The sequence below is a fragment of the Cydia strobilella genome, chromosome 7 (assembly GCF_947568885.1).
Source record: "Cydia strobilella chromosome 7, ilCydStro3.1, whole genome shotgun sequence".
In the NCBI taxonomy this organism is placed as follows: domain Eukaryota; kingdom Metazoa; phylum Arthropoda; class Insecta; order Lepidoptera; family Tortricidae; genus Cydia; species Cydia strobilella.
Window position 1 is genome coordinate 15,730,159 of NC_086047.1, and position 19,985 is coordinate 15,750,143.

The window sequence follows — 19,985 nt, forward strand, 5'->3', positions numbered from 1 at the left end:
CCTTTTTATGCAACATTACTCAAACATTGCATGAATGCAAACCCCGAAGTACCAATACTCCTAGAAGTCTAGGACCTTCGAGCTACCACATAATTACTAAATGCTCTGTAGTTATGGCTTGAGAAAACGAACTGACTTATAAGAGACACTTAGCGTCTTCGAGCATGGCGACTTTTACAGCTTACGCACAACTGTTTGGAGAAACGATAAAGCCGGCTTGTTGAAGTAGATTAACGCTAAATCTTTGCCACATTGACAAGCAGGAAACGAAAAAACAGCAAAACGGACAATACCTTTTTTGTTAGTGACTGCATCACGACTGTATTTTTTTTATGATATAGGAGGCAAACGAGCAGACGGATCACTTGATTGGTAAGCGATTACCGCCGCCCATGTACACCCGCAACAGCAGAGGGGTTGTAAGTGCGTTGCCGGCCTTTAAGATGGGAGTACGCTCTTTTCTTGAAGGTTTTTATTTTCTTCTTTTGATTTATCTTGAAACGGTTGCCTTAGCTGCAAAAGCCGCCGTGATAGCTTTTTCAAAATAAGTAAGACAAAAATAAGCTGTGGAACTATATCCTTTAACTAAGCTTTTGACAATTCGATCCCTAACTCCTACTATCTCCAAGCTGTGTCATGCTTAGCTTTTTATGTCTGGCAGTGTCTCTTTTATGCTAGTATATTCTTGTTATAGTGAGTGCTTCCCATTCGTTCTATTCCATGGAACAAGCTGTATTGTTTCTGTAAAAGTAATAAGTAAACCCTTAGACCCAACAATCGTTATGATGTGTTTATAAAAACAACAAAAAAATAGATACAATGTGTTGATACAAGTAAGTAAGATATAACTCGATATATATTATGTTTCTTCTTCAGTCTTTTCCAAAAGTCGTATTTCTTCTATTTCGTTCAATTTTAGAACAAAATGTTTGCAGCATTATTTGTAGAAAGTAACATAGATTAAATGCCTTTGACATAGTTGTTATTATTATTTATAAATTATATATTATACATCTTAGTTCTATAGGACAAATGGGAATAACTCCTTGTAGTCGAATAATCTTAGTTATCTATAGATCTACATAACAAATCGCACACTTAATAATATAGATCCAAACTAAATGCTGCGTTCAATATTATTACCTCATATTAAGGGCGGTTACAGACTAACGTTTTATACGAGCGTACGCGTACGCACGTGTAAACTCCTATAGACCAATTGTATACGTGTATACGGACAGAAAAATACGCTAGTCTGAAACCGCCCTTATATGGTCGAAGATAATAAGGACCTCATCGTTTGTGTCTATTTTTAAGCGTGCGATTGCACATAAACACATTTATTTACAGTTATAAAGTTGGTCAAGCAAATCTTGTCAGTAGAAAAAGGCGGCAAATTTAAAAAATGTAGGCGCGAAGGGATATCGCCCCACGGAAAATTTGTATTTTGCGCCTTTTCTACTGTCAATATTTGCTTGACCAATATAGTAATTTAATTAAATATTTCGTTAAACTACTCGTCAACTTTAATATATCTATTATCTATACATTTTTAGCGTATTTTATCATCTAACAGGGTAGATTGTGTAATCGACTTCAAATACATCTAAACGGTCAAAGTGCGTACAAACATCTGAACACATTTTTTGTGAAGATTGATTACATTTTCTTTTAAAACAAAATCTTACGCCGCAGGTTTTTATAACGCCGTGTCATATGTTAACTGGATTTTTTCTAACCAAAGGTTTTATTGCGCCTTAAAGGGCATAAAAAACATGTTCAGTGATAGATGCACAAAAAATATCTAACAATACCAAAAAATCTTCTAACTTCTTGATCTTGCAATCTATCTTTTTGACGTGTTCAGATATTTGTGAGGATCTATTTTCCTTTGAAAAATTTGGTGGGGACTATACATAAGGGCATCTATAACGGCTGTTCAGAAACTAGAAGTAATAAGTCGCCAAGCTTTTAAACCATAGTATAATTCGTATAACTTAGATACATGTTACAATGAAGGTGTCACGTTTTTACAGTTCAACAATTGTTTAACAAGTTCAAGGCCGATAGCTATTGTTCAGCTAGTAGGTATTGTAGTCGTGTACATATCGATAACAAAGGATTGAGGTAGCGTTTATACGCGATATGCTTTATAATACAATATTTTCAAAGTTAAGCCATAATAATAAGATTCAATGTATCATTTAAGAGCAATTTAAACGAGCTTTATTTGGCATTTTCATTGAAAATACATCCGTCCTAGTAAAGTTCTTGTAATCGATTGATCAAGGAATTCTTTATTATTATAATAGGAAAACTAAATACAAAGAATGGGTAAGATTTCTTACAGTAACAACATAGAATCGCTTTCAGAGAAATATTATTCCAACGAATTAATCATGCGACAAAATACACTCGTGATTTAACCAAAGCACAGATAACTAACACAACATAACCTTTGTATGTAAGTTGGTCAAACCAAATTGTCAGTAAATAAGAACAAAAAAAACTATATTTGTCCATTTCTTTTGGGTGCTAGTACTAGTGTAAGACAAAGATAGTATGATTTCGATTATCTCTGTCTATGTTTGAAATGAGACAGTCCTTTGACAAACTATAGCTACAAGCTTCACAAATATCGATACCTCAACGCCACGTAGCGATGTGTGACGCACGATCAACTAGTGTTGGTACAGTCGCTATCAGATATATCGGAGCGGCCGAGGTGCTCAAAATATCTAAACACACACTCTTACGCCTTAACAATAGCGACATGTTGAAATATCTGTGAGAACTTTGGCCGCCCCGATATAATATTTGATGGAGACTGTACTCGACTCGTTTTCATGAAACGCAGCGTTTTAAAAACTTCCGAGTCCGGTCCTTTATTGAGTATTTTTTTAATCGCAACTCATAAAGGTTAAAGACTCCATCTACAATTTAATAGGTTTATCTAAATAACAGTAAAGAGAGTAGGCGTTATTGCATGATTTGTGTACCTAATAATCCATTTATATAATGCATTTTTATTTTATTTTCTGTAAAAAAAAAGAGTTCACTGAAAAGGACTCGAGTCTCGATATAATAAGAGTGAAAAACTGAGTTGAGTCTTAAAACATCACTCAAACGACTCGAGGCTTAACCAACACTACGCTCAACTGATCAGTACGGCCCCGCCACGACTACGCGCGGCAGCGACAGCGGCGAACGGCATCCATAGAGAACGAAAGGTCGGATCGCTGTCTCGCTTCAACCTATGGCCGCCGCTCGCCGCTGCCGCCGCCGCTCGTTAGTAGACCTTACGCCTTCGCAATAAGGTCCACATTCCCAGTTGTGTAAAATAATGTATAAACGCCTAGTCAACCGTTGACGTTATCATTTGACCTGCTGCTTGACGTGCTGTAAGAACTCATAGTAGGAGAAGGAGGACTCCATGCGGTCGTCGACGAGCCGCTCGATAAACAGGTGCCGCGAAGGCGAATTGTCTCTGTGGAAAAAGGTTCTTGTAAATAACGTTTAATCGATGTTGACTTATGTATTTGAAAGGAATAAAACATAAGGGGGATAGTGATTAAATTTAAACAATCACCTCCTCCTCCTTGCATCGGTTTCCTCGTCACTGAGGGTCGTGGTCACTTCTATCTCTATATCTTTAGGTATTTAATAATAAAAGTAAACAAACAATTTGTACATTTTCGGGTAGTTATAACATATATTGGTTAACCAACCAAATACAAAACCGCTTGGATCTGTTACTGAACGACCTGACTTTAACCTACATTATTTGATCTTGTAATGTTTTCAACCACCCTCAACTGGCTTAAGGAGCCATTTGAGGGTAGATTTGGTTTACTTTTATTTAAATACCTAAAGATTCAGAGTATAGGGAACAGCTTCTCTGGGACAATTTGCCACCACCTCTTTCTGTCTGTCGCCGAGTGTAGGGCACCGTGGAGCGTTACATCAAGGGCTGAGCGGGTTTGGTCTGTCCACCGCATTGGGCTCCTGTGTCTCGACTTATCGCCTTCGATTTTACCAGTGATTACCACAATGTGGCCAAAATACATAATTCTTCTTCATTAAGCTTCTCAATGAAGGCGTGCAGCGCTTCATTCGCGTCCGTCTCTATAGCAGGTAGACTTCTGGCTTCCTCAGGTAACAGTGTCGGTCTCACTTCAACTTACTGAGTTAGTGTCAGATACTGACCTTAAAACAAGTATCCCGGACTCATAAGGCCGGTCTTCATTAAGCTTCTCAATGAAGGCGTGCAGCGCTTCATTCGCGTCCGTCTCTATAGCAGGTAGACTTCTGGCTTCGTCAGGTAACAGAGTGTCGGTCTCACTTCAACTTACTGAGTTAGTATCAGATACTGACCTTAAAACAAGTATCCCGGACTCATAAGGCCGGTCTTCATTAAGCTTCTCAATGAAGGCGTGCAGCGCTTCATTCGCGTCCGTCTCTATAGCAGGTAGACTTCTGGCTTCGTCAGGTAACAGAGTGTCGGTCTCACTTCAACTTACTGAGTTAGTATCAGATACTGACCTTAAAACAAGTATCCCGGACTCATAAGGCCGGTCTTCATTAAGCTTCTCAATGAAGGCGTGCAGCGCTTCATTCGCGTCCGTCTCTATAGTAGGTAGACTTCTGGCTTCATCAGGTAACTGGTTAAAGTCGACACCTGCGAAGGTCTCACTAACTTAGTATAGATACTGACCTTAAAACAAGTATCCCGGACTCGTAAGGCCGATCTTCATTAAGCTTTTCAATGAAGGCGTGCAGTGCTTCATTCGCGTCCGTCTCTATAGCAGGTAGACTTCTGGCTTCGTCAGGTAACTGGCTGAAGGCGGCCACGCCGAAGGTCTCTGACAGGTAGGCGGGGGAGACGCCGTGACATACGTAGATGATCATCGTGTCTAGGTCGTCGAGGAGGTAGCAGCCATTTACGTTTATCCTGGATGAAAAAATAATCGAATTGAGAAAATGGATATTACACATACATACATACATACATACATACATATAATCACGCCTATTTCCCGGAGGGGTAGGCAGAGACCACGAATTTCCACTTGCTACGATTCTGACATACCTCTTTCGCTTCCTTCACTTTCATAACATTCCTCATACACGCTCGCCGGTTTAGGGTGCTCTTGACCCAAAATGGATATTAAGAATTGTCTTAGTCCATTTAAAACGCAGCAAAATGAAACCCTGATTCACCATAAAACTCCGTGATATTCAAAATCAAATATCTAATAAATCTGACATGTTCAGTGGTGGATCGGAGTCTCATTATCCAGATTGTTGAAAACAAAGTCAAATCTATTTTACCTGCTTGATCGATTAAGAAATATTTATTACTACGTAACATTGACAATGCTGTTGTTAACAATACAGTCAACAACCAACAACAGACCGCGAACTGTAGAATATTATCTCTATATGGAAAATAATTCCAAGATTGCAGATACATTTGGAGCGTTGTTTCTTCCGCTTCTAATATGCTGACTGAACAAGAGAGATTCCAACGCATATATGGTATAAATCTTCTCAAAAGATTTTAGCAAAAGCCATTGTTTCTTTTGTGCAAGCAGTCGGCCATTGTGTGCCGTTGTGTCTGAGCGCGTGCCACGAATCATTTGAGAAGATTCGTACTGTACACAGTAGTAGCTGTGGGCTGCAACATGATGCAACTTCGCGAAATAAACCTTTGTTAAAGAGAACCCAAATCAGTTTTTCAATACTTTTCATGTTATTATTCACAACGATGGGACTTAATCGCGTAAAATAAGCGCGCGGTATCGCGGTTTTAAGATCACATCCACATGGAACACAGTCATTAGTAAATGTAAGCGAAAACAAATATCTCAAGTTGAAAAATCAAATATCGTGAGTGTTATGTGTCGACCCGGTGACACCCCTAGTGCGCAAAACGTTCAAGTTAATAAACAAGACCAAGTGCGGGTAGACTTATATTGACCGGGATATAGACCGTGATTACCTTTTGTATTATTTGTGAGCTCCCGATATTTCGACGCAGTTACAAGTGTGAACGCGACCGGACCAACAAGTGTGAATGCGACCGTTGGTAACGTTGAAAGTGAACGCAGCCGACGCGCAAGAATGAGGGTAGACAGAGCGCTGTCTACACAACTTTGACACCCACCCGCTATCTTCAGTCACCCGTGAACATGATGCATGTAACTGCGTCGAAATATCGGGAGCTCACAAATAATACAAAAGGTAATCACGGTCTATATCCCGGTCAATATAAGTCTAGTGAAACTAACCGTGAATCATTCAAAACTCCAAGTGCGGGTAGTTCGAAAAACTCGCGCGCCTAGATGTTGATGTCAACTTTAGCCAGTCTTCTCCGAGACCACGGGGACAACGCCGTCCTCGAAACGTCGGAGGTAAATTTAAAACTTCTTTTACGCGATTAAGTCCCGTCGTTGTGAATAATAATGAGTAAAAATCGTGAGTTTAAATCAGTATTTTTCATGTTTACGTTTGAAATGACTAAAATTTTCGAAAAGACGGTAAGAGGGTATAACTAACTCCTCCCTAGTATCATATCTACTTTATTCTCACCTCTGCGCACTCAGCATGAGCTGTGGCAGCATGGGGTCCTCTTCCCTCATATTACACAACTCGTGTATAGGATAGAGAGGGGGATATGCGGCGCGTATTAGTTGTGGTAGTGGTAGGGACTTAATGTCGCACATGTCGGCCACGCGGTCGTCTAGTCGCGTCGACGTGCCCGTTCGGAACGCTTTCTGCAATAACACACAGCGAAGTTAAAAAGGTGCGCCTAATTCAGTGGTCTGAAGATTAAATGGTAGACACATAAGTCATTCTCTATTATTTATTTATCAGGCTAAACATATAGTAATAGTTAGGGTTGCCATACGTCCCGTACGGGACTGTCACCGTATTTAAGTACCGCCCCCCATAATATCAATCACATCATCATATATATATATATGTGTGTGTGTAGAATAGCTACAGAAATGTTCACAATCAACAACGTGATGGAGCAGCATATTTATCTACAACCTTACCCCCCCCCCCCCCCCCCCCCCCTCATAAGGACGGTTGTTTATAATTTTGACCAAATAGATCGGAGATACGATCAAGCATTCCTTTCATATATTTTTATAGATTTCAAAAACCAGCCTTGAAATGCCGCTGTTCGCCTTGTTGGTCGCTGGCGTCCACTAGGGTCAAGGCGGGAACAGTGGTTCAGTCGCCCAAATATCGCTATACACTGTAGAACCCTTACGTGTTAGAATAACTATTGCTCGTCCATTTGAATTTGTTCGATTACTGAATGTTTCCGTTGTACTAGCAGGGAAGCAAATAGCCTCTGACGTTGGAATTAGGTCGAGTGAGCCACCGTACCCGGCAATTTTTTTCAGAGTCACTGTTCCCTCCTTGACCCTACACGAAAATAGAAGTCCTATTAAATTATACTAAAACGGGTCACTCACGTATTATTAAGTCGAATAGCTCGACGTTTCGATCCAGTTAACGAGGATCCTCTTCACGGAGCAACGACACGTCTCCACTGGTCGAGGGCGCGGGCCAAACCCCGACTCGCACGGCCGCTCACGATAGAAGTCCTGTAAAGCGGAACACAGGAACTAACCCTTTTGAGCAGAGCTAGCAGCAGCAGCGGCAGCAGGCGCAGCGAGGCGGGCGCGTGCAGCGCGGGGGCGACGTTGCCGGGCGGCAGGTTCTGCGACAGCCGGTGTGCGGACAGGGCGTCGATCGCTACGTTTATTAGCGCTTCCCGCGCCTCCGACATGGACGCGTCTGCGCACCGGTCGACAGCTGTCAAATTAGTTTTTGACTAAAATTTCATTTTCGGTACGAGCTTTTATCGCTGACTGTACTTTTTTTCAACAGGCAACTAATACTCATCGAGACAATTTTAAAAACCCCAAACACAATTAGGTTGCGGTTTTTTATCATTTAATTTCATTTATTTATTCATAATCAATAATACATTGTATTTGAATGTTTACATTATTAAATAAAAAAATGTCTATTTACAAATTAAATAATTTCATTTACAATTTCAATATTCAATAACAATACCTATAATCACAAATAAAATAAAATATAATATATTATAATTAAAATCCATAGCACATTAAAAAGAACACAATATGTCAAAATAATGTATCACACAGTTCCTATGGTCGCCTGTCTCTATCATCAGATTAGCTCGATGATATCAATGATACAATAATGACTTAATGCTTGTGTTATCTGAATTTGCTTTTAAGTGTAAGACTTAAGTGGCGAGTGACCAGCGGAACGATCGGCGGCGGAGCGCGCAGCGCGCAGCGTGGCGTCAAATCGACCATTATTTGCGATATCACAGAAATAGTACATTATTGTCGAGGCTCGGAAGTAGCTACTTGCTGGCTGAGGATTCGTTTTAAACGGACGACCTTGGGAGTCCGTTTAATTGAATCCGAAGCCAGCAAGTAGCCTTCCAGCCGAGGCATATATAGTGCTTTTCTCAAAAATGGCGCAATAAATGCAAATATAATAGAAATATTTTACAGAAGCAACATTCTTATGTATATATTTTCACAGAAAAAAGTAAAAAGATTTGCTTTGCCGCCGTTTTATTTTTTTAATTAAAAATGGAAGTGTATTTTTCTGCTGAAAATACGCCAACCTATTTGAGACACCTAAATAGTCGCGGTACCAACATTATAATAATAAGTACTAATCATCTGTTTGGCTGTTTAATGGACTAAGCCTTCATTTGATATGGCCACTTCAACTTTTAAAAAGTTTGGAACTCGACAAATAATGGAATTTGTATGCAACATTGCAGTCCCGAAATCGAGACTGCAATGTTTTAACTTTTTAATTTTTTGACTGACCATAAACTACTTCGCGACCTACTTTTTAACCGGCAACGTCGACTTTGCCGTCCATTTTTGAGAAAAAACCTTTTTTTAACCTCCCAAATTTTATACAAATTATAAAAAAGTGGCTGTGGCATACGGACGGACAGACAAACAGACAGACATGACGAATCTATAAGGGTTCCGTTTTTTGCCATTTGGCTACGGAACCCTAAAAAGTACAAAATATCCTAGAATGAAAATTACACTGGTACTCACCCATTTTACTAAGTAGTCCTATGATGCACATCTGGTCGGCGGAATGCAGCACGTCCGTGAGCGTGTTTGCTATGGGCAGCGCCAGTGTGTGCACTCGTATCCTTCTTTCACCTGTCATAACATACATTTTTAATACAGTTGCTCAAAAAGTGCTACTTTACGTAGCTGTTTAGCGTGCGGAAAGTTGGTTTTCGCGAACTAGTGCTTTTTACTTTTCCAATTTTTTTAAATTTATTCTTGTTCCAATTCATGACTACTTATTGATGAGTGTTAATATTAGTTTCCTTTAAACGTAGTAATCAACATAAAAACCTACTGTTAATGTAAGAATACGAAAAATATACATATTTCATATTTTATTACATTACCTCTTCATCATTATAACACGTCTATTTCTTTTTTATATTGAATATTGAAAAACCGTTCTTAATAAGTTGTCTGAATGGAACGGAACGCCTGTCAAAGAAGAGGCATTTTTTTCTTTCTGCTTTAAGTTTCCAAAGGCAACATTCGATATTATTTTTATAAATGTACGATACACAAATAATCGTAATTAACGATATTTGGGTAATAATAGTACAATGTTTTATATTTACAATTGTTTCTGTCTGATAGAACATGCATTAAAAAAAAACTTTCATTGAAGTGGGTTCAATAATAATAACACCCAGCTAAAAAAACACCTCTTCATAATGTAAATGTCAATGATGTCACAGAATTAATAATATAAGTTTCGAATTCCTTACTTGTTGTTTTTCTTATTTTTTCGCAACTGTATTAAAAAACGTCGTTCGATACACGTGCGGAAATGTCATTCTTTCCGCACTAGCATCGAAATGTACTATTATTTTACAGGCTACTTTACCGCACTAGTGCGATAATTAGCACATTATGCACCTATGTCAAAATTTTAAAGGGCCATATGTACTGTAAAACGTTGTACGATACATGTGCGAATAGGTAATTCGCAACTCGTGTCGAATTAAAACACTCCCTTCGGTCGTGCTTTTAATTTATCGTTACTCGTTTCGAAATTTCTACTTTTCGGACTTGTGTCGTAATTTTTTATTATAGTGTTTAAAACATTTATTCACATACATATACGTACAAAGACAGAAAAAGAAACAACAATAAGTGTGCATAACGAAATTAAGCAAACTCAGCATAATTCCAGCATATACATAATTACTTACTGGGCGACTTTTACTGTGGATCGTTCACGTAGTTGTTAATCTCGCCTCTCCACATAGTATTTCCGACTTAGTACTGTTTTTTTACGTTTAAGGGTATGAAATTAAGGATAAAAAGTATTTATGGGGTATTAATTAACTACCTTTGTTTTTTTTCTAAATTCTTTCATCCGTTTTAACGTGATTGAGTGAGAAATATTCCAACGTACTAAAATTTTAATATTAGTATGATAAAACTAACCTTTACTACTAGTATACCTAGTCGGCTCATAAGTTCTGTCATATACATAGTATCAAATAAAATCAAAAGTTTAAGTTTATTCCGTATAATTTGTACAGCGTTTGAAAGCTTATAAACTAGAGAATCTAAATGTATAACATTTATTCAAAATGACCGCCATAATTATCTACACAGGCTTGAAGTCTTCGTGGCCAGTCGTCAATGGATTCACGCACCACTTTCATGTCGATATTGGCCACTGCCGTAAGCAAGAGATTTTTTCAGCGAGTCTAGATTTGCATGAGGTTTTGAGCACACCTTTTCCTCTAAATACTGCCATATTTTATAGTCTAAAGGATTAAGATCTGGGCTAGAGGAGGGCCAATCTTCATGCCGTATAAAGTCGATTTTATTGGAGGCGAGCCAGGCTTGTGTAGACTTTGCCTTATGGGCTGGAGCAGAGTCCTGCTGGAAAACCCAATGCTGGTTTAGAAACATCGTATGGGATAGTGGTTTCACAATATTAGTCAACACCGTGTCTTGGTACACTTTGGCACTAGTTTTTACTCCTTTCTCACAAAAATGCATACTAGTGACGCCCGCATAAGAAACTCCCAGCCAAACCATCACAGATGAAGGGTGATGACCTCTTTGAATACGGGGAATGCTATTAGACGCTTCTTTACTATTGCGAGCGTACACTCTATCATTTTGTTTATTACAGTTTTCTTCTATGTCAAAAATTTTCTCGTCCGAAAACAGTATACAACGGTGCTTATTTTTAGCGTACTTCTTCAATAAAGCTTTAGATCTTTTAAGCCTTAAGGCTTTAAGCCGACCATTGAGAAGATGGCCAGTTTTTCGTTTATAAGCACGAAGTCTCAGGTCTTGATTAAGCACTCTTTTCACCGTGTTTTTACTCAAACCCATCTGGAGGGCCATAACTTTTTGTTTCCTAGCGGGATTTCTGGCAATGCGTGCCCTAATTGCTTGTACAACCGCTGGAGTCCTAGCTGTACGCGGACGACCGCTTCTTTTCTTGTCATTTAAACTAGAGACCTCACTGTATCTTTCTATGGTACGATACACAAATCTTAGAGAGAATTTTAAATTTTCAAGTAGCTTAAAAATTTTAGTCGGCGAGTGACCACAACGATATAGTGCAATTATTGCGGTACGGCTATCTTTAAGCGTCCACTCCGTTGAAGAAAACAGAAAATTGCAAAATTATACTACTCAAATATTTAATAAAGATTCGAAATTCAAATGCAGAACGGTTTTTGTTTTAGGAGTTCCAAATTTAAATTTTAAAGGCCAGTGACAGAAGTTATGAGCCGACTAGGTACAACAGCGCCGCCTGGAAGTTAGCGGGATTGAGTGAGAAACATTCCAACGTACTAAAATTTTAATATTAGTAGGATAAAACTAACCTTTACTACTAGTATACAACAGCGCCGCCTGGAAGTTAGCGGGATTGAGTGAGAAACATTCCAACGTACTAAAATTGTAATATTAGTATGATAAAACTAACCTTTACTACTAGTATATAGCAGCGCCGCCTGGAAGCAGACTTGCTGTAGATCGGACAGCGACTCTTCTATAGCGAGCTGCATGCCGAACCCTGCGTCCGGCGACACGTTGGGGAGCGACAGCAGGTCCGTGGAGCGAACGAAGAAGTTGCCGTGGAACGTGTGGATAGAGATGCCCCTGTAGACAACCAACGTAGAATAAATAATTGTACTAGGTCCAGAAGTTCACTCTTTAACCAGGGACCGGCCCGCTATCCCTTATCGGGGTTTTATAGGGGTATTGCATAAGGCTTAACTCACCATACCCTTTGCCAGACGAAACCCTTTGTTTTGGTTTTAAAAACCCTTATATAAAGCTACCACATTTGAGTAATCGGTAGCCCAAATACCCTTACAAAACCCTTATCATCCGCTCACCAACACCTTGCATATTGCTTATAAGGGTTAGCCTTATAAAGGGCTTCCCTTTTAGCATATAAGCGTGCTAATTTAAGTCCACTTGCTAATTTAAGTCACCTTGTTCATAAAGCACACTTTACTTCGAATCCGAGCGATCGTCGGCGGCGACGGCGGCGTTCTTTGACTAGGCACGTATTTTCTTTCCTTTTCATACACTACCGTAGATATATACTAATCCTGTCTCTTTCACGCAAAGGAAAACCTTTATTAAAAGCGCTTAAAGATAAGGGTAACCCTTACTAAGTGCTAGCCTTATTTTTGGTTAGCTTTTCGGTAAGGGTTAGTCAAAGATAAGGGTATGAATGGGCTTGCAGTTCAAAAGGGAAAGTCTTTCAATGTGTTAGCCGTGTTTAAGTGTCGCCAATTGAAAGGGTTTTATCGCGGAAAGGGTTGTCCGGTCCCTGTCTTTAACACGTCTATTACGACAGATATGACCGCTAGGTGGCGCATGCGCGAACAGGCGTCCGTTCCGTAGCGGTGCGCAGCAATTACTATGGTTAGACCTCAGAACTGGGGGCGGCCGCATGTACATGTAGCGGAGCGACGAAATCGCGGAGTGAGTCACGCCTGGTATAAATCAGGTGTTTAAATAATTTAAAATTTTAATTTTAAAATCCACCGGGAAGAATATAATTTGAGAAACATCGTTAGCAAGTCCCTTTTAAAATACGTAATTTAATTTGTATAGTTGAATACAAAATAACACAATCTAAATGATTTTAGTATCAAAATTAGGCATAATTCTCTATTCACCCAAAATCTTATAAATTTATTGCGCGACATATAAGATTCGGTGTAGAATTTTGCCATGGCGCTTGCTCCGATTAAATTCGGTCATCTGCCCAATGTAACTGTCATATTAGTAGTAGGAGATTGGACAGCAGATCATTAGCCAATCAAATTGACGACCGGTCTGGCCTAGTGGGTAGTGACCCTGCCTGTGAAGCCGATGGTCCTGGGTTCGAATCCCGGTAAGGGCATTTATTTGTGTGATGAGCACAGATATTTGTTCCTGAGTCATGGGTGTTTTCTGTGTATTTAAGTATTTATATATTATATATATCGTTGCCTGAGTACCCACAACACAAGTCAATCTGTGTAAGAATGTCCTATAATATTTATAAAAAAAGAATGGCATTTTGGTATCCGGGATGTAAGAGCTAGGTTGGGTTCGGTCGGGTTGTGTGTAGTGTGTACTTGTGTAGAGACAGTACCTGGTACAGCGCACCCGCATGACGGCCTCGAAGCCGATCTTCCTGGTGAGGTACCGCGTGAGCATGCGCTCCAGCGTGGCGGCCTGCCACGAGCGGCTCGCCTTGAACACCGGGATGTGGTACACGGTCCCGCCGCTGAACTTGCTCATGCCGCCTGACAACCAAAATTATTATTAAATAAATGAAACAGAAAAACCGACCGACATTACGCAAAGAACGGCAAAAAAATCACGTTTGTTGTATGGGAGCTCCACTTAAATATTTATTTTATTCTGTTTTTAGGGTTCCGTACTCAAAGGGTAAAAACGGAACCCTATTACTAAGACTCCGCAGTCCGTCTGTCCGTCTGTCTGTCACCAGGCTGTATCTCATGAACCGTGATAGCTAGACAGTTGAAATTTTCACAGATGATGTATTTCTGTTGCCGCTATAACAAAAAATACTAAAAACAGAATAATATAAATATTTAAATGGGGCTCCCATACAACAAACGTGATTTTTAAGCTGTTTTTTTTCCGTAATGGTACGGAACCCTACGTGCGCGAGTCCGACTCGCACTTGGCCGGTTTTTTATTAGTATTTATTGTTATAGCGGCAACAGAAATACATCACCTGTGAAAATTTCAACTGTCTAGCTATCACGGTTCATGAGATACAGCCTGGTGACAGACAGACGGACAGCGGAGTCTTAGTAATAGGGTCCCGTTTTTACCCTTTGGCTACGGAACCCTAAAAACAAGTGAGTTGTGTAGGAGAGACGTTAATCATCAGCTCGAGCACATTTTACAAGCTTTTATTTAACTTGCCCCGTTAGTATGTTAGTGTGGGTCAAAGCATGGAAGCAAAATTTGTCCAACTTTCCGATTGTTGAAATTTTGCATACATATGTAAATTGGATGACAATGCAATATTTTGACATGGAGCTGATCTGATGATGGAGACAGGGTGGCCGTGGGAACTCTGTGATAAATGTGTGTTGTCTTAGTTGCCTGTGAAAAGAAAAGTACAGCCAGTGGTAAAAGCTTGTCCCAAAAATGAAGTTTTAGCCAACAACTTATTACTAAAGTCAAAACACTTGAATTTTTTCGGACGGTTGCTATGTCCCGTGGGCATTGCAGCATATATTTTGAAATCTGCACCCTCCAAACCATTGAAAATGGCTACCGAATGCTTCAATACTCACTTAATGTCGCCAAATCACTGTATTGCGAACTGAGCAGGAACAGATCGACGGCCACTTGTGCCCCGCTGCAGTCCAACGCGATACGTTTGTAAAAGTCCGTGGCCGGTTTTAAGTGCGCCACATCTTTCGACGACCGCGCGTTGGGGTCTTCCCTGAAAAAGAAAGAAGAACTTTCAAAACGACGCGTCTGGCCAACTCTATTACAACCAGAGGTCGGCGGGGGTGAGCTATTTGCCTTATAATATGACGTAAGGCATGTCAAATTATAAGGTAAATAGCTTACCCCCGCCGATCTCTGATTATAACACCTGCAGAAGAGTCTCTAAGACCAAGTTCTACCAGGCCAGCCACATTCGGGCCCATAATAGTATGGACGGTATATAAAGGACGACAATCTCTTATGGCAGAACTATTGCAAAAGTGACCAGCTTTCAGCTGTAAAAAATAGTTCCTAATCTCTCCGGTGGCGCTAGTTAGGCTCTGGGACATGAGTATAACATGAACCATGTAAGGCAATAAATAACCCGACCAAATTACGTAGGATGTTTTTGGTAGTATTTCGGTGTATAGTGGCACTGCCTTATTACTGTTTTTTGATGGACACTTTTCATACATAGAGATTTGGCTCCTTTATATAGTCTCCATGCATAATAGGCTTATTCCATAATTGCTGAGATCGCCGTCATCGAAATCGATGAGGAGGATTATATGTGTACAAAGAGAGCATAAAACAGTTAATTTCACCCGAGGCAATTTATCCGTCCCGAGAGAAGCAATGAGCAAAGGCATGTGTTATAATTTTAATAATTAAAACAAACAATGCTTGTGTACAGCATACCTTGATTCTAACCGTCCGGGTCCGATGGTCGGTAAGCATGTCTGGAACACTGTGATGCGACCTCCCGTGGGCGCCTGTAACATAACAAATGATTTAGTAAATTTTATATTTTTTACAATATTTTACAGTACAATGGTGCTACTTTTTCGCACTAGTGCGGGAATGAGCACTTTTCGTGCATATGTCGAAAGTTTAAAGGGCCATATGTACTGTAAAACGTTGTACGATACACGTGCGAAAAGGTAATTCGCAACTCGTGTTGATTTAAAACACTCCCTGCGGTCATGTTTTAATTTATCGCCACTCGTTTCGAATTTCCTCTTTTCCGCACTTGTATCGTAAATAACTATTATTGTTATATTTTTATTTTTTTTGCTCATAAGAGACATTATATATGGTCGACCTTCTCCTATACGGGTGAAACTTATATTTTATGAAAGAAAATATGTTCCTGAACGTAAATAAATAGGGTTGCCTAAAGAAACATGGTAAAGGCAATTTTTAATTAATTTAAAAAAATGTTTTTTTTTCCTTTAAATTTCACACACTTATTTGACGAACGAAATAAGTTCCAATGGAAAGTATACAACTTGTACAACATAATTATTGCCTATCTTTTTCCGGTCACTATTACCGTGTTTACAGGTGAGTTTTTATCGATAATTGCACTCATCTGTCTGACGCTCGAATTATATATCAAAATGATGGTAATTTTATTGCGAATACAGTAGTATAGGTTGCCTCAGTTGCCTGCGAAAATCCGGTCACTAATAAGGGTTGCCAGACTTTTAAATAAAACAAGAAGGGAAGACTTTTAGCGATAACTCAAAAACGGCTTAACTGATAACGAATATAGAAGTTCAAAGTATTGAAGGAAAAACTCTTTTTTTTTTCTAAATGATTATTTTCGAAATCAAACTAACTTTATCTTTTAACTTTATCAAAAAATGTGGCTTAAAGACCCCTATTTATTTTGAAAGACCTATCCAACGACATCCCACAACTATAGGGTTGAAGCGCTGTGTCTCGCACCGAGTACTGTATGCAGCCCCTTTACGAGTTAACTGACCAAATGTGAATCTTATAGCAACGCCGTAAGGTCCAAGTACAGTGTAGTAGAACAGTTACCATGAGCTTGTACCCGGCCTGCAGCGCGGCGCCGAGCGCGGCGGGCCCGGCGGCGCCGGCGCTGCGCCTCGCACCGAGTACTGTGAGCAGCTCCTTTATAGCAACGCCGTAAGGTCCAAGTACAGTGTAGTAGAACAGTTACCATGAGCTTGTACCCGGCCTGCAGCGCGGCGCCGAGCGCGGCGGGCCCGGCGGCGCCGGCGCTGCGCCTCGCACCGAGTACTGTGAGCAGCTCCTTTATAGCAACGCCGTAAGGTCCAAGTACAGTGTAGTAGAACAGTTACCATGAGCTTGTACCCGGCCTGCAGCGCGGCGCCGAGCGCGGCGGGCCCGGCGGCGCCGGCGCTGCGCCTCGCACCGAGTACTGTGAGCAGCTCCTTTATAGCAACGCCGTAAGGTCCAAGTACAGTGTAGTAGAACAGTTACCATGAGCTTGTACCCGGCCTGCAGCGCGGCGCCGAGCGCGGCGGGCCCGGCGGCGCCGGCGCTGCGCCTCGCACCGAGTACTGTGAGCAGCTCCTTTATAGCAACGCCGTAAGGTCCAAGTACAGTGTAGTAGAACAGTTACCATGAGCTTGTACCCGGCCTGCAGCGCGGCGCCGAGCGCGGCGGGCCCGGCGGCGCCGGCGCTGCGCCTCGCACCGAGTACTGTGAGCAGCTCCTTTATAGCAACGCCGTAAGGTCCAAGTACAGTGTAGTAGAACAGTTACCATGAGCTTGTACCCGGCCTGCAGCGCGGCGCCGAGCGCGGCGGGCCCGGCGGCGCCGGCGCTGCGCCTCGCACCGAGTACTGTGAGCAGCTCCTTTATAGCAACGCCGTAAGGTCCAAGTACAGTGTAGTAGAACAGTTACCATGAGCTTGTACCCGGCCTGCAGCGCGGCGCCGAGCGCGGCGGGCCCGGCGGCGCCGGCGCTGCGCCTCGCACCGAGTACTGTGAGCAGCTCCTTTATAGCAACGCCGTAAGGTCCAAGTACAGTGTAGTAGAACAGTTACCATGAGCTTGTACCCGGCCTGCAGCGCGGCGCCGAGCGCGGCGGGCCCGGCGGCGCCGGCGCTGCGCCTCGCACCGAGTACTGTGAGCAGCTCCTTTATAGCAACGCCGTAAGGTCCAAGTACAGTGTAGTAGAACAGTTACCATGAGCTTGTACCCGGCCTGCAGCGCGGCGCCGAGCGCGGCGGGCCCGGCGGCGCCGGCGCTGCGCCTCGCACCGAGTACTGTGAGCAGCTCCTTTATAGCAACGCCGTAAGGTCCAAGTACAGTGTAGTAGAACAGTTACCATGAGCTTGTACCCGGCCTGCAGCGCGGCGCCGAGCGCGGCGGGCCCGGCGGCGCCGGCGCTGCGCCTCGCACCGAGTACTGTGAGCAGCTCCTTTATAGCAACGCCGTAAGGTCCAAGTACAGTGTAGTAGAACAGTTACCATGAGCTTGTACCCGGCCTGCAGCGCGGCGCCGAGCGCGGCGGGCCCGGCGGCGCCGGCGCTGCGCCTCGCACCGAGTACTGTGAGCAGCTCCTTTATAGCAACGCCGTAAGGTCCAAGTACAGTGTAGTAGAACAGTTACCATGAGCTTGTACCCGGCCTGCAGCGCGGCGCCGAGCGCGGCGGGCCCGGCGGCGCCGGCGCTGCGCCTCGCACCGAGTACTGTGAGCAGCTCCTTTATAGCAACGCCGTAAGGTCCAAGTACAGTGTAGTAGAACAGTTACCATGAGCTTGTACCCGGCCTGCAGCGCGGCGCCGAGCGCGGCGGGCCCGGCGGCGCCGGCGCTGCGCCTCGCACCGAGTACTGTGAGCAGCTCCTTTATAGCAACGCCGTAAGGTCCAAGTACAGTGTAGTAGAACAGTTACCATGAGCTTGTACCCGGCCTGCAGCGCGGCGCCGAGCGCGGCGGGCCCGGCGGCGCCGGCGCTGCGCCTCGCACCGAGTACTGTGAGCAGCTCCTTTATAGCAACGCCGTAAGGTCCAAGTACAGTGTAGTAGAACAGTTACCATGAGCTTGTACCCGGCCTGCAGCGCGGCGCCGAGCGCGGCGGGCCCGGCGGCGCCGGCGCTGCGCCTCGCACCGAGTACTGTGAGCAGCTCCTTTATAGCAACGCCGTAAGGTCCAAGTACAGTGTAGTAGAACAGTTACCATGAGCTTGTACCCGGCCTGCAGCGCGGCGCCGAGCGCGGCGGGCCCGGCGGCGCCGGCGCTGCGCCTCGCACCGAGTACTGTGAGCAGCTCCTTTATAGCAACGCCGTAAGGTCCAAGTACAGTGTAGTAGAACAGTTACCATGAGCTTGTACCCGGCCTGCAGCGCGGCGCCGAGCGCGGCGGGCCCGGCGGCGCCGGCGCTGCGCCTCGCACCGAGTACTGTGAGCAGCTCCTTTATAGCAACGCCGTAAGGTCCAAGTACAGTGTAGTAGAACAGTTACCATGAGCTTGTACCCGGCCTGCAGCGCGGCGCCGAGCGCGGCGGGCCCGGCGGCGCCGGCGCTGCGCCTCGCACCGAGTACTGTGAGCAGCTCCTTTATAGCAACGCCGTAAGGTCCAAGTACAGTGTAGTAGAACAGTTACCATGAGCTTGTACCCGGCCTGCAGCGCGGCGCCGAGCGCGGCGGGCCCGGCGGCGCCGGCGCTGCGCCTCGCACCGAGTACTGTGAGCAGCTCCTTTATAGCAACGCCGTAAGGTCCAAGTACAGTGTAGTAGAACAGTTACCATGAGCTTGTACCCGGCCTGCAGCGCGGCGCCGAGCGCGGCGGGCCCGGCGGCGCCGGCGCTGCGCCTCGCACCGAGTACTGTGAGCAGCTCCTTTATAGCAACGCCGTAAGGTCCAAGTACAGTGTAGTAGAACAGTTACCATGAGCTTGTACCCGGCCTGCAGCGCGGCGCCGAGCGCGGCGGGCCCGGCGGCGCCGGCGCTGCGCCTCGCACCGAGTACTGTGAGCAGCTCCTTTATAGCAACGCCGTAAGGTCCAAGTACAGTGTAGTAGAACAGTTACCATGAGCTTGTACCCGGCCTGCAGCGCGGCGCCGAGCGCGGCGGGCCCGGCGGCGCCGGCGCTGCGCCTCGCACCGAGTACTGTGAGCAGCTCCTT

The 19,985-nt window shown here is 43.5% G+C and overlaps 1 protein-coding gene across 1 annotated transcript in view; it reads right to left on the reverse strand.

Annotated features, from left to right (window-relative positions):
* Positions 1-1,969: 1,969 nt before the first annotated feature.
* LOC134743253 (protein transport protein Sec24A) overlaps positions 1,970-19,985 on the reverse strand; it is a 37,160-nt gene continuing 19,144 nt past the window's right edge. The window contains exons 8-16 of the mRNA XM_063676662.1: positions 15,780-15,853; positions 14,942-15,093; positions 13,759-13,912; positions 12,088-12,263; positions 9,147-9,257; positions 7,649-7,833; positions 6,592-6,776; positions 4,715-4,951; positions 1,970-3,487 (exon numbers count right to left, since the gene is read on the reverse strand). Of these exons, the coding sequence (XP_063532732.1) occupies positions 3,376-3,487; positions 4,715-4,951; positions 6,592-6,776; positions 7,649-7,833; positions 9,147-9,257; positions 12,088-12,263; positions 13,759-13,912; positions 14,942-15,093; positions 15,780-15,853 (1,386 nt within the window). The 3' untranslated portion in view covers positions 1,970-3,375. The remainder of the gene's footprint in view (positions 3,488-4,714; positions 4,952-6,591; positions 6,777-7,648; positions 7,834-9,146; positions 9,258-12,087; positions 12,264-13,758; positions 13,913-14,941; positions 15,094-15,779; positions 15,854-19,985) is intronic.